The sequence below is a fragment of the Phacochoerus africanus genome, chromosome 9 (assembly GCF_016906955.1).
Source record: "Phacochoerus africanus isolate WHEZ1 chromosome 9, ROS_Pafr_v1, whole genome shotgun sequence".
Classification (NCBI taxonomy): domain Eukaryota; kingdom Metazoa; phylum Chordata; class Mammalia; order Artiodactyla; family Suidae; genus Phacochoerus; species Phacochoerus africanus.
The window spans coordinates 6,648,533-6,661,651 of record NC_062552.1 but is presented as its reverse complement, the minus strand read 5'-3'; the positions used below and the strand labels follow the sequence as shown (position 1 = coordinate 6,661,651).

At 39.6% G+C, this 13,119-nt stretch overlaps 1 protein-coding gene across 1 annotated transcript in view; it reads left to right on the top strand.

Annotated features, from left to right (window-relative positions):
- LOC125135665 (uncharacterized) overlaps positions 1 to 12,240 on the top strand; it is a 236,344-nt gene extending 224,104 nt beyond the window's left edge. Inside the window, exon 10 of the mRNA XM_047795999.1 lies at positions 12,094 to 12,240. Within this exon, the coding sequence (XP_047651955.1) occupies positions 12,094 to 12,240 (147 nt within the window). The remainder of the gene's footprint in view (positions 1 to 12,093) is intronic.
- Positions 12,241 to 13,119: the final 879 nt, after the last annotated feature.

The window sequence follows — 13,119 nt, the reverse complement described above, 5'->3', positions numbered from 1 at the left end:
TTGGCACGGCTGTTCTGCCCATATGATATGTGAGCAACAGGATGCAAGACCTACTCCAACTCACTCCCTTCCGCACTGACACAGGCAAAGCCAGTAGAGGAAATGGGTCTCTGAAAGATGTGAGGTTGCTCGTTTTGCCCCCAAATTAAACATCAAGGAAATAAAACACCTATTTTGAAGGAAGCTTTCTTTTCAAGAACTCTCATTATTCGCCCAACAAAACTTTGGTGATATACCTGGAGTATTAAGACAATGCTCCATGAACATTATTTGAGACAACACATTCTAGGAAATAGCATCAGATTATTTCTGATAATGCCTCCAAAGACGTAGATGTCATGATTAAAAGGAAAGCACTGATAACACGTGGTAACGTGGTTTTTAGAACGTCGTTATGGTAAGGGAAGTTGCTTATAAGCTGATAATTTGTCGGGTTCTAATCCAGGTCTAAAGGGCAAAATTATGACTTCAAAATGGAAATAACAATTTATCACTTAACTGCCAAAATACCTCAAAGCAGTCTTTGGATTGCCTGCTAGTCAGGGATATGGATTGTGGAGAAAAGAACCCCCATGGCTAGTTTAAGAAGAAAGGAATGAATAAAAGGACTGACAGCGGAAAGGGGGTCTGGGAAATGTAGTCTTAAGTTTTTCTCTACCTGTAAAGGGTCTGGAGTGTTTGTTGAGTGAACCAGAATCTCATACAGAGTCCATGTAATTAGTTGACCTAAATTTAGGTTTTTTAGAACCTTAATGTCTAAGAATTGTTTATGTTTTTTTAATCAGTTATCTATAATGTATATTTTTTATTTTTATGGAAGTATAGTTGACTTACAATGTTGTATTAGTTTCAGATGTATGGCAAAGTGATTCAGTTTTATATCTATATGTGTATAGATATATATAGGAATATACATATACATATTTCTTTTTAAGATTCTTTTGTGGTATGGTTATTACAAGATATTGAATATAGTTCCCTGTGCTACACAGTAGGTCATATGGTTTATCTATTTGATATACAGTAGTGTCTATCTATTAATCCACAAACTCCAAATTTATCCCATTCCCCCCCCCTTTTCTGCTTTGGTAACCATAAGTTTGTTTTCTACGTTTAATTTTGCTAATATATAGCAAAAATAAATGAATGAAGCTTTGCTCCATTAAATATTAATTGATGAAGCAAATTTTAGCAAATATGACATGTTGGTGATTTGGAGGGAACAAAGAGGAATTAAATAAACTTTCTCTTTTTAAGATGCTTCCTTAGGGGAGGTATTGAATTTGCAACACTTTGATAATTAGTCTCATGGAGCTTTGTAATTGACAGTTATGAGCTCTCTGGCATTCTATTCATATGTACATACTCAAGGATGTAGTATTCTTCAAACGCTGGTGAAAATGCTTTGTAGGAAAAACAAAGACCCTTTTTCCTGGAAAATAGGCAGTCAGACCATGACTTTGCTCACCCTGGTTGAATAGCAAAGAACTGAGTGGTATAGTTTGTGGGTTGCATGAATGAATTACTATTTACTAGGTTCACCAAGTTATTAAATAATAAATTTGATGAAACTTTCAGTAACTATCCACAGCTTGACTATTAAAAAACAGACTAAAATGAAATCTATCAAGTTTGGATGTCAACTAATTTCTGTTCTTGGCTTTAAAACTGAGATGATGTTCTCCTTAAAAGTCATCAGATTCAGGGTCTCTGGCCAACAATATGAGACTCTAGAGCATATACTAGGCCACCTGGGCCATTCTGGGTGGCAGAATGTGGTAGAATAAAACCATAGCAATAGGCTCTGCCACGCAGAGTGCTAAACTGTCAGGGTTTTTCAGATTCTGTGGCTCAGGCACCCGCCAAGCAGATTTGTGATGAATAGCACCCATATTGATTTTTCCATAATGGAGTGTAAAAGAAAAATGGACAGGTTTTGTTGCAGGTATTTTCATGGGGTACTAAATTGGAGGATTAGTTGCAAACAGCAGTACTGATAAAGTCTGCTGTCCATCTTGGTGGTTGGGTCTTTCTATTAAAATGACACATAAATAACCTATTATATCCCCCACCCATGGAAATTCAAATGCACCTGTCAACTTGATAAAGCACTTGCCTGGAGGGGAGCATTGTTTACATTTTCACTCTATTCTTCAGAAAAAGTGAGGTTCTAATTATTTCTCCCACTGTAAATTAATGCTGACTATGATGGTTAGCATATCTCTGTATTGTTACATCTTTTGGAAAGTTAAATAATAGAACTGATCCATCATGTATTATGCAACGTGTATTTTATGACAGCCTTCCCTGAGCTCTTTCATCGGCTGTCTCTCTAAATGCTTATTTCTTCTCTAACTTGTCTGCTCTCTGCGTCTGTCTTTCTCTTTTCTAGCCCATGAGAAATCTTTGTTGATACCCAGTTAATTCCCAAATTTGAACTTCCGCCCTCCTTAGCTTGCCTTGTTTCTTTCCCTTACTGAAAAACACATTTATGATTTTCAACCCACAGCTACTTGTTTTCAGGGATCTAATGTCATTTTTAGTCTCCTCCTGGGATATTTTTCCCATTCCATATATCATGTCTGAAGACATATCCTTTGGTTATATTCAGAAAATCCATCTTACAAATAATTGGGATGATCTTCTTCAGAAAAACTTCATCTTTTCCTTGTTCTTCTTCTTCTTATCGCTTGGTGAGTATGCATGATAATAATTGCATTAAAGATACCTCTAATAACAAGTCCTTACCCCTTTCTCCAAATTATTCCATGTATTTCTCCTTCAACTCTTTCTTCTTCCTCATCCTTGTCCTCACGCCCTAATCTCTTCCAAATACTAATAATAACAACAATTTTTTTCATGGGCAGACAACACATAGGAACACATGGTCTCTATGAATTCCTGCAACAATCCAGTTATGGTTACCTAAGTAAACGTAGGCATAATCTTATCTTATAATCCTGAATCTAGTACTTTTTATTGTTTTCTATACATAGACTCTCATTAATATATGTACCTATTGGAGTTCCCACCATGGCACAGTGGGCTAAGGATGTGGTGGTGTCTCTGTGGTGAAGAATCCAGCATTGCCGCGGCTGTGGCATAGGTCACAGCTGCCACTTGGATTTGATCCCTGGCCTGGGAACTTCCATATGCTGTGGGTGTAGGAAACAAACAAACAAACAAAACGAAACTATATAAACACACACCTATTGAGTAGTGTGTTCATTAAACTCTGTGTGACCCCTGGGTAATCTTGAAATTAAAGGCACTGAAAGGTAAAGCTTCAAAAGATCAAGGGCAGCTGCCCGTCTGAAGATCTCAGCACAGTCACTTCTAGAATTGTGGCAGAGACAGAGTCTGTGCCTCCTGCACTCTGCACAAAGCTTTCCCAGCATCCTTTCTTGAAATATCCCCAGGGGCTGAATTGATTCCCTGTTGCTCTTATTCCTCAGTTTGTAAATCTCGAGCCAATTTCTAGCTTAATCTTCTTGAATGCCTATTTCTTCCACAAGTAAATTCCTACCTGAGCTCAAGATACTATAGTGCAAAATCGCTAGAAAACATAAACTGGACATTTTCCACATAAGTAATTTAAAAATCTGTAAATACCCTCCCATTGAGCTAATTTAGCCAGCGGAAATGACAATATCTCTTCACTAAAATTGTAAAGCAGTTCAACATCACTAGCTTTAACTCAGTTTTAAAGTCAATTTTTAATAATCAACTTATATGTCTTTGAAACCTCTAGCCCATTTTCCTATTGTTTGAGATATTAATAAATGTTTTATGATTTCTAAGGAATATCCTGAAAAATAGGCAGTATATTTTCTGTCAGGTCCTTTTTTATTTACAATTCTTTTATATTGTCTTGAACATTATATTTGTTATAGTGAAAACTGAAAATTGCGACATGGGTTTTAGTTCCTGTCTCTCTCTCTCTCTCTTTTTTTTTTACAGAGGAAGTGGGTAGATTGCACTAGTTGATATTTTTGGTTCTATTCATAGACTTAAGAGAAAAATAATAAACCCAAGAGGATTGATAATCTGAAAAGTAGACAAACAACTCTGAATTGTGAACTTGCATGTAGCTGCTAATTAGGCTGTCCATAAAAAAAATAAGCTGTAGTTTTGACAGAGCTAGTAACAGACTATTACCAAAAGTTTATTGAAAAGTGTTTACTAAAAGATTCTGTTAACCTGACATCACTTGAAACATGGATTAGAGGAGCTCCTGTTGTGGCGCAGTGGTTAACGAATCCGACCAGGAACCATGAGGTGGCGGGTTCCATCCCTGACCTCACTCAATGGGTTTAGGATCCAGCGTTGCCATGAGCTGTGGTGTAGGTTGCAGACATGGCTCGGATCCCGAGTTGCTGTGGCTCTGGCGTAGGCCAGCGGCTATAGCTCCGATTCGACCTCTAGTCTGGGAACCTCCATGTGCCACAGGTGTGGCCCTAGAAAAAGACCAAAAAAAAAAAAAACAAAAAAAGAAACGTGGATTAGAGCAGGGTTTAAGTATCCAGAAAATGGAGGTGCTCTGTTGTATGTATGTGTGTGTGTGTGTGAGAGAGAGAGAGAGAGAGAGAGGTCACTAATATCCCACTTTTATCTAATCACTTAACCTTTTGTCACTCACTTTCATGCCAGGTAACTGAATAAATGAGAGAAACTAAGCAGCACTGTGTATCTTCCTAAGTCACTGGAATAAAAAAAAATATCACAGGTCCATCTGGTCCATGCTGTTTGTACACAGAAAGATGCTAACTCGGTCAAGAAGTGCACATCTAGTAGAATTCTAGAGCACATGAGTTTCATGCTAGCAAATAATCTTTTAACAAAACTTGTGGAGGAATTCTCATGGTGGCTCAGCAGGTTGAGAACCCAACATAGGGTCCATGAGGATGTGGGTTTGATCCCTGGCTTGGCTCAGTGGGTTAAGGATCAGGCATTGCCCCAAGCTGCAGCGCAGGTTGCAGATGCAGCTTGGATCAGGCATTGCTGTGGCTGTAATGTGAGTCTGCAGCTGCTCCCATTAGACCCCTAGCTGGGGAACTTCTATATGTCAAAGGTGCAGCTATAAAAAGAAAAAAATGTTGTGTATTAGGGTTTGCTGAGATGAGGAACTCAAAAGACTGGACACAGGGATTTAATGTACTATTATGTCCTTCAATCTTGGATTTCTTATGTGTTCTCACTCTTGTGTATGTTCATCACTCCTTTTTATTCTATTTTGGAGATTAAAATTCTCTTAGAAATCATTAAGTTCAATATTAGGACAGTCAGAAATGAAGAATTTTGCCCAAATGATAAAAATTCAGATCTAAAATTCTGTTCTTGTGCCTACTGCAGAAGACTGTTTTCCAGAGATAAGAAAAAATGATAAGCCAAAAACATAGGCAAAAATCAGTGCTTTGTTGATATTATTATTAAAATAAACATTAAAATAATATTGTCTCTGTTTATAGACTTCGTGGTCACACTAGATAATCAAACAACAGTGTTTACATTTTATCAGCGTTTTCGGTTTGGCCTTGTTCTAAGAAATCTGGAGGGAAACATTTGTTTGATAGTTTCTTGCTTGCTTTTTAAAAATTTTAATGTAAACTCTATTCATCACACAACGAGATTTAGAGAAACCCAATAAGAATAATTTACAAATAAAAATGTATAAAATTCCACATTAATATAGGAAAAACCTCTTAGAAGTCAAGAAACACCACAGTATGAATTTCTCTTTACCACATTAATAAATCTAAACGTTCTGGGTTCTAGTACAGACAACTGCAAAATGGGTAAGCTGATAAGCTAAGTCGCTACCACAGAGTGGCTCTGCCCCTTTGTCACCTCCCCCCACCATAAATAATTTAAACAACAAAGAGCTTCACTGGCCTCTGTCTGAGTCTGTTGTTCTTGGTTGGAAAGTTGCTCTGTTCTATGAGGACATGCAAGAAAAATCCCATATTGTAATATCTTTGTCTTGAGGTTATTTCTTCTATGTAGGTCCATCACCTTTTTATGCTTATTGCTTGAATGGTATTTTTTTTTCCCCCACTTTCTTCCTTTCAACGTGACTGCACTTTTTTTTTGGCCATGCCCACAGCATGCAGAAGTTCCGGGGCCAGGGATGGAACCCCAGCCACAGCACTGAAAATGCAGGATCTTTAACCCACTGAGCTACCAGGGAACTCCCATGTCACATTTTAAAATTCATTTCTTGATAACAGAATGAAGAAATTCATTTCTTGATTTGTTTGGGTCTCAATTTTTTTTCTTTTTTTTTTTAGGGCTGCACCCATGGCACATGGGAGTTCCCAGGCTAGGGGTTGAATAAGAGCTGCAGCCGCTGGCCTACACCACAGCCACACAATGGGGGAATCTGTGCCATGTCTGTGAATGACACCACAGCGCATGGCAGTACAAGATCCCTGACACACTGAGCGAGGCCAGGGATTGAACCCACATCCTCAGGAATACTAGTCAGAATCTTTTCGCTGAGCCATGACGGGAGCTCCCCTTAATTTTTTTAATCCAACTTCACCATGTCTGCCTTTTCATTGGGGTTTTTAGTCTATTTACATATAATTATTTATCTGCTTAGGCTTATGGTCTAATGACTTTCTCTCTTCTGAATGTTTTCCACTTGTCCTATCAGTTTTTCTAATCCTGCTTCTCTTAGGAGGTAACCAAATATTTGATTAATACTGTGTTTCTTTACATTCCTTTTATTAGTGTTTGCGTTTTTTCCTAAGGCTAACAGTGGGCACCCTCACATCATCAGACTCTATTTATAAAGTCAAAGTGTCAACATTTTACTTCTTTATACTCCACGTCTTGCATCTGACATGTCATAGGTCGCTTTCCCTCTTTCCCATTTTATTTCACCCCAGCACATCTCACATCTCACAATCAGCTTCCTAAGTACAATAAATTTGCAAAAATATAATTCCATGTACTTTCTCCCCTCATTCTCTTGTTTTTATAACTTACTTTTTTTTTGCTTTTTAGGGCCACACCTGCAGCATATGGAAGCTCCCAGGGTAGGGGTCAAATTGGAGCTACAGCCACAGCCACAGCCACAGCAATGCCAGATACCCCACCCACTGAGCAAGGCCAGGGATCAAACCCACATCCTCATGGATAATAGTCAGGTTTGTTAATCACTGAGCCATGATGGGACCTCCTCTGACATTTTTTTAGGAGGTGATTTTCAACTTATTTGAGAGGTTTTCAGCCACCTTTTATTAAAAATTTTTTTTCAACGCTAATCTCACTCTCTTCTCCACCTGCAGCTTCAATTACATGTATGTTAATCCATTTGATATTTGCTGTATCTCTGGTTTTCTTTTCTTTTCTGCAGTATTTTTTCCATGTTCTTTAAACTGCATAATTTAATTTGATCAGTCTTTAAGTCTTGATTTTTTTTTACTGAGCCAGCCAATAAATTTTTCATTTCAATTATACTTTTTATTTCTAGAATTTCCACTTAGTTCCTTTTTAGTTTTTTCATTCCTCTGTTGAGATTCTTTATTAGTTCACTCATCTGGACCATATCTTTCTTTAATTCTTTGAACATATTTTTGTTAGCTCTTTAAACATAGTTACAATAAATGTTTTAAAGTCTTTGTTTTCTGAATACAATACCTGGACCATCCCAAGGTTGTTTTTTATTCTGCTGTTTTTCTTTTTCTTTTTTTTGTTTTTTGTTTTTTTTTCCCTAGGGTCACACCTGCAGCATATGGAGGTTCCCAGGCTAGGGGTCTAATCAGAGCTATAGCCACCGGCCTACGCCAGAGCCACAGCAATGCAGGATCTGAGCCGCATCTGCGATCTACACCACAGCTCATGGCAACGCCTGATCCTTAACTCACTGAGTAAGCCCAGGGATCGAACCCAAAACCTCATGGTTCCTAGTCAGATTCGTTACCCACTGTGCCACGATGGGAACTCCTCTGCTGTTTTTCTTGATTCCACTTTTTCCTTTTTATTTTTTGATTGTATTGCATTTCCGATATTTTGCATTTCAAGTTGTAGAGACTCTGAATACCATTATCTTCCTGGGAAGAGTTTTTCTTATTGTTTTAGCAGATAGGTACATTAAGATCAGAATCACCTTGAACTTCAGTTTTCTTGGTTTTAAATTTTGCTAGGATGTATCTAAGGAAAGCGCAAGGTATGTCTTAAGACTCTGAAATATTCTCTAACTTGAAGACTTTCAAACTCCAAACTCTGTCTTCACTGCTAATCTTCCCCAGGATTGTTTAAATCTTGGTTAGTATTGGTCTAGACTCTTACTTTATGATGTGTGGTTCTTAATCTTAAGGCGAGTCCTTTCTTCTGCTTCGGCTGGAAGCTGAGGATGTCCTCAGGTGTTAATTTGAAAACCATTCTCCAGTAGGGTTAGAACTCCAATATCTAAAAAAACCCACAACAAACAAACAAAAAAAACCCACTGCTCTTCTCACCTTCTAGAATCTTCATTCTGTTCTTCACTTCATAATGGTTTCTATTTGATAAATCACGGCTCATGGAGAGTCCAGCCCTCAGTTACATACACAGAGTAACCCTACTTGTGTATCCGAGAATGCCCATGCTTCACCATATAGATTCCAGTCTCTGAAGCTACTTCAAACTCTGCATCAGTGCATCATAACCTCAAGGTTCTTCTTGGATTTCAGTTTTCTGCAGTATGGATGGGACATTCTCCCCAGAAAGAGTAGTAGGACACTTGGCTCACTTGGGTTTCCTTTCTCTCTGAGAGTCTGAAACTGGTTTTTGTTAAAATGCCTGAAGACATCTGCCTTGTATATTTTTCTTTTTTATATTTTTTTAATGGGAGGGGAGATATCCTAAAACTAGTTCTTTATCACTGGAACTATTTAATTATTCATGTGGGGAAGGGTAAAAAAAAAGAGTACTTGCTTTTGTTTAATTTTAAAAATATGAAGTTGAACTATGAGATGAGTTTGTACATTCTTGCTTGGGTATCTGTTCATACAAAAAAATTTTAGAGGTGGGTGGAAGCAAAAAGTTCCTCGGACTTTATTTAATTACTTATTCCTCATCAACAACATTGTTGTGTCTGGCTCTGTACCAAGACCTCTGCTCATTTCTTGGGTTACTAAGTTGAAAAGACAGAACGCTGACTTCAAGTTACAAGTGAAGACATACAAAGCAGACAATGCAAATGGTCGTGAACACGTATTTAGAGAAAAAACAGGATCCGAGAACTCAACGGGGGGCCAGGGACTACGGCAGAGAGAAGGCAATGGCTTATCTAGGATTGGAAGAAACAAGGAAAGATTTTCCAAGTGACAAAAAGAGAGATAAACATTTTATGTAGAAAGAAAAGCCTCTGTAGAGAGAAAATAAGAGAGACCATGGCATGTCGTGGGGGTTGTATGTAGTTGGTTTTGTTTGGAGTAAAGATGGTGACAGTTGGAGTTGGGCAATCGGCTTTAAAGGTCAGAAGGAAGGGTTTTCTGCCCTCCTCGCCTGAAAGCATATGACACCTTTCAGTTATGAAGAGAAGAGTATTTTCTTCAACATTATGTGTTTTTCACTCTAAAAAGAAATGGATGTGTAATTTACAAAAGCACAGTTATCTGTATGATAACTCCTGCTTTCTATGTACAATCTGAAAAAACATGGTTATAATGGATATATGTAACATATTTTATTATGTTTCCAACCCCTCCCCGAAATATTACATTATATTGGTCATCCAAAAACATGAATGAATCTCCAAGTCATTATGTTGAGTAAAAAGGGCAGATATTTGGAGTTCCTCGGTGGCTCAGCTAGTTAAGAATCCAGAGTTGTCACAGCTGTGGCTTGGGTTCAATCCCTGGCCTGGGGAACTTCTGGATGCTGTAGGCATGGACCAAGATAATAATAATAAAGTCAGACACAAAACAGTATGTACTGCGAGGCTTCATTTATCTGAAGTTTAATGACGGGAAAAATATTGCTTTGATGGAAGTTCTGAAATGTTGTTAGTTCAAGCAGGAGACTATAGAAGTGGCAGGGGGTGGTGATAGGTATTGATTAGAATGTAGTACAAGGAAATTTAGGGGATGCTAGAAAAGCTCTATATCTTTTTTTTTTTTTTAAATCTTTTTGCCATTTTTCTTGGGCCACTCCTGAGGCATATGGAGGTTCCCAGGCAAGGGGTCTAATCAGAGCTGTAGCCACCAGCCTACACCAGAGCCACAGCAACGCGGGATCTGAGCCTCGTCTGTGACCTACACTACAGCTCACGGCAATGCCAGACCCTTAACCCACTCATCAAGGCCAGGGATCGAACCCACAACCTCATGGTTCCTAGTCGGATTCGTTAACCACTGCACCACAACGGGAACTCCGAGAAAAGCTCTACATCTTAATCTTGGTAATACTGTCAGTGGATATATTTTATCTTCAAATAAATTTTTAAAAATAGAAAAACAAGGTATGTGACAAAATATATGACCTGGAAGACGCCTTACAAATTCTTTAACCTAATTTCCTCATTGAATGGATGAAAAAACTGAGACCCAGAGTCATTAGTGGCTGGGGCAGGATACGACATAGCTGTTCTGCTTCCCAGGACATTATTGTTCCTAAAAGGAAATGAAGGGATAGGGGCTATTTCTTTATATCCAAGCCCTCTCCCAACACTTGCTCGCCCTCCCCAGCCTCAACAATAAAAAGCAGAGATGAAGCTGTGTAATACATGCATATGATTTAAAGTAAATATAATTTCCTAAGTTCCCACTGGAACGAGCACTTTGGCAGAATTTTCTGCTCACTTCAAAATTTTCAACTGTGTCTTTGAGAGAGGCAGTAGAGAGTTCCCGTTGTGGCTCAGTGGCAATGAACTGCACGAGTGTCCATGAGGATGCAGGTTTGATCCCTGGCCTCACTCAGTGGATCTGGGATCCGGTGTTGCCGTGAGCTGGGGTGTAGGTCACAGACGTGGTTCGGATCCTGTGTTGCTGTGGTTCCAACATATAGGAGAACTATCTATATGCCCTCCCCCCAAAAAAAAAGCCAAAAAAAAAAAAGAACGAAAGAAAGGAGAGAGAGAGGCAGTAGAGACAGAGTTTAAGAGTCTGCATGCTGAGGTCAGGTGGCCTTGTAGCCCTATGTGAGCCTTACTGTTTTACTCACTTTCATCTTAGATAAATGCTTTGATCCCTCTATGCTTCAGTTTATTTTTTACCTAAAACTTGGAACAATATTAACCCCCCACGCTTACAATGAGAACTGAACACAATAATTTGTGTAGGAGGCAGTGCTTGTGTTCGTTTCCTGGGGTTGCTATTCCAAAGCGCCACAGACGGCATGGTTTAAACAACAGAAACTTATCATCTCACAATTCTGGAAGCTCAGGGTCCAAGGTCGAGGCAGTGACGGGGTTGATTGCTGCTGAGGAAAAATCTGTCTCGCGCTTCCCTTCTGGCTCTTCCTGGCGGTTGGCTGGCGACACTCGGCATTTCTTGGCTTATAGATGCATCGCCCAATCCCTGCCTGCACGCTCACATGACATTCTCTTTGTCTGCGCATGTCTGCATCCGTGTCCTGGTGTCTCCTTTGTATACAGACACAGTCATACTGGACTGGGGTCACCCTACTGACCTCATCTTAACTTGACCAACTGCAAAGATTCTATTCCCAAATAAAGTTGCATCCATGGAGTTCCCGTCACAGCTCAGCAGTTAGTGAACCCCAACTACATCCATGAGGATGTGGATTCGATCTCTGGCCTTGTTCGGTGGGCTAAGGATCCAGCATGGCTGTGGTGTAGGCCTGCAGCTGCAGCTCCCATTTGAAGCCTAGCCTGGGAACCTCCATATGCAGCGGGGTGTGGCCCTAAAAAGATAAAAAAGACCCTAAATCAATCAATCAATCAATCAATCAATCAATCAAGTTGCATTCATAGGAACCGGGAATTAATTCTTCACTATCTTTCAGGGAGACACAACTCAATCCCTAACAGTGACCTTCCTTCCAGTTTATCCCTCAATATTGGCTGGAGTGACTCCTTTCATAATGTCATACGGGTCACTCCCCTGTTCAGAAATGATGTGCGGGGGTTCCCGGTTCTTTCAGAGAAAAAGCCGTACCCCTCAGCAGTCTCTAGAGGCCTACGTGCTCAGCTCCTTCTCCATTTCTCCCTGTTCTGATGTTATCCCCTGCTTCTCCCCTGGCTCACTTTGTTCCAGGGCTTTTGACCTCTTGGCTTTTTCTCGAGCATAAGGCAAGGGCCCTCCCTCCCTTCAAAGCCACGGTCCTGGCTGTTCCCTCCTCTCGCTGCGCTCGCTGTGCTCCCAATCATATACATGATTCATACTCTCACTTTCTTCAGACATTGATTCAAATGTCTCCTTCTGAGAAAGGCTTTGCCTGAATAAAACAGAACCTCTAAGCAAAATAGCATTGACAGAGCCCTTCAGCCTCCCCGACGCCACCTGCTGCCAACAGATCTTCTGCTGCCCCCTTTCCTTTTTCTCCATAGCACTTGTGACGTCTTTAGTTGCTTGTTTTCTGTTCTCCTCTCCTAGAAGGACAGCTTAAGCAGAGCAAGGGTTTTGTGGCTTTGGTTCACATCTGTGTTTCCCTAATCCTATGGTGCAAAGCGGGATCTCAGCCGATACGTTTGGAGCGGAGGGTTGAATGAAAGGACCAATAAATGAATGTGCTTTGAACAGAGCCTTTGACATAATGAGTCCTAAAGAAGTATTATTTACAATTCGTATTCTTCATTAATCTTTTCCCAAAGAGTGACGGCAGTGATCACTTTTCTGTGTGGTATTTTTCCTCTTTCTTTATTCTGTTCTGGACATTTCATGCTCAAAGAGAGAACTGTATTCAAGAAAAGGGAAGATCCAGTGTTCAGACGTGACAGTGAAATCGTGCCACTGAAACTAACCCTTGAGATCGTGAAAGGTATTAACTTTTCCTCCTCAAATCCCTTAGAATTTTTAATTTCTCTGAAGGCATTTTGAACTTACTGGTTTGAAATTAGAGTTATTTGCATGTATTCACACTTTTCTTACTAAATTGTAAGATTCATAGACACCAAGGAAACACATTGTCTCCTGCACGTCTCATGGCATCTAGTTGGAATGAGTGATC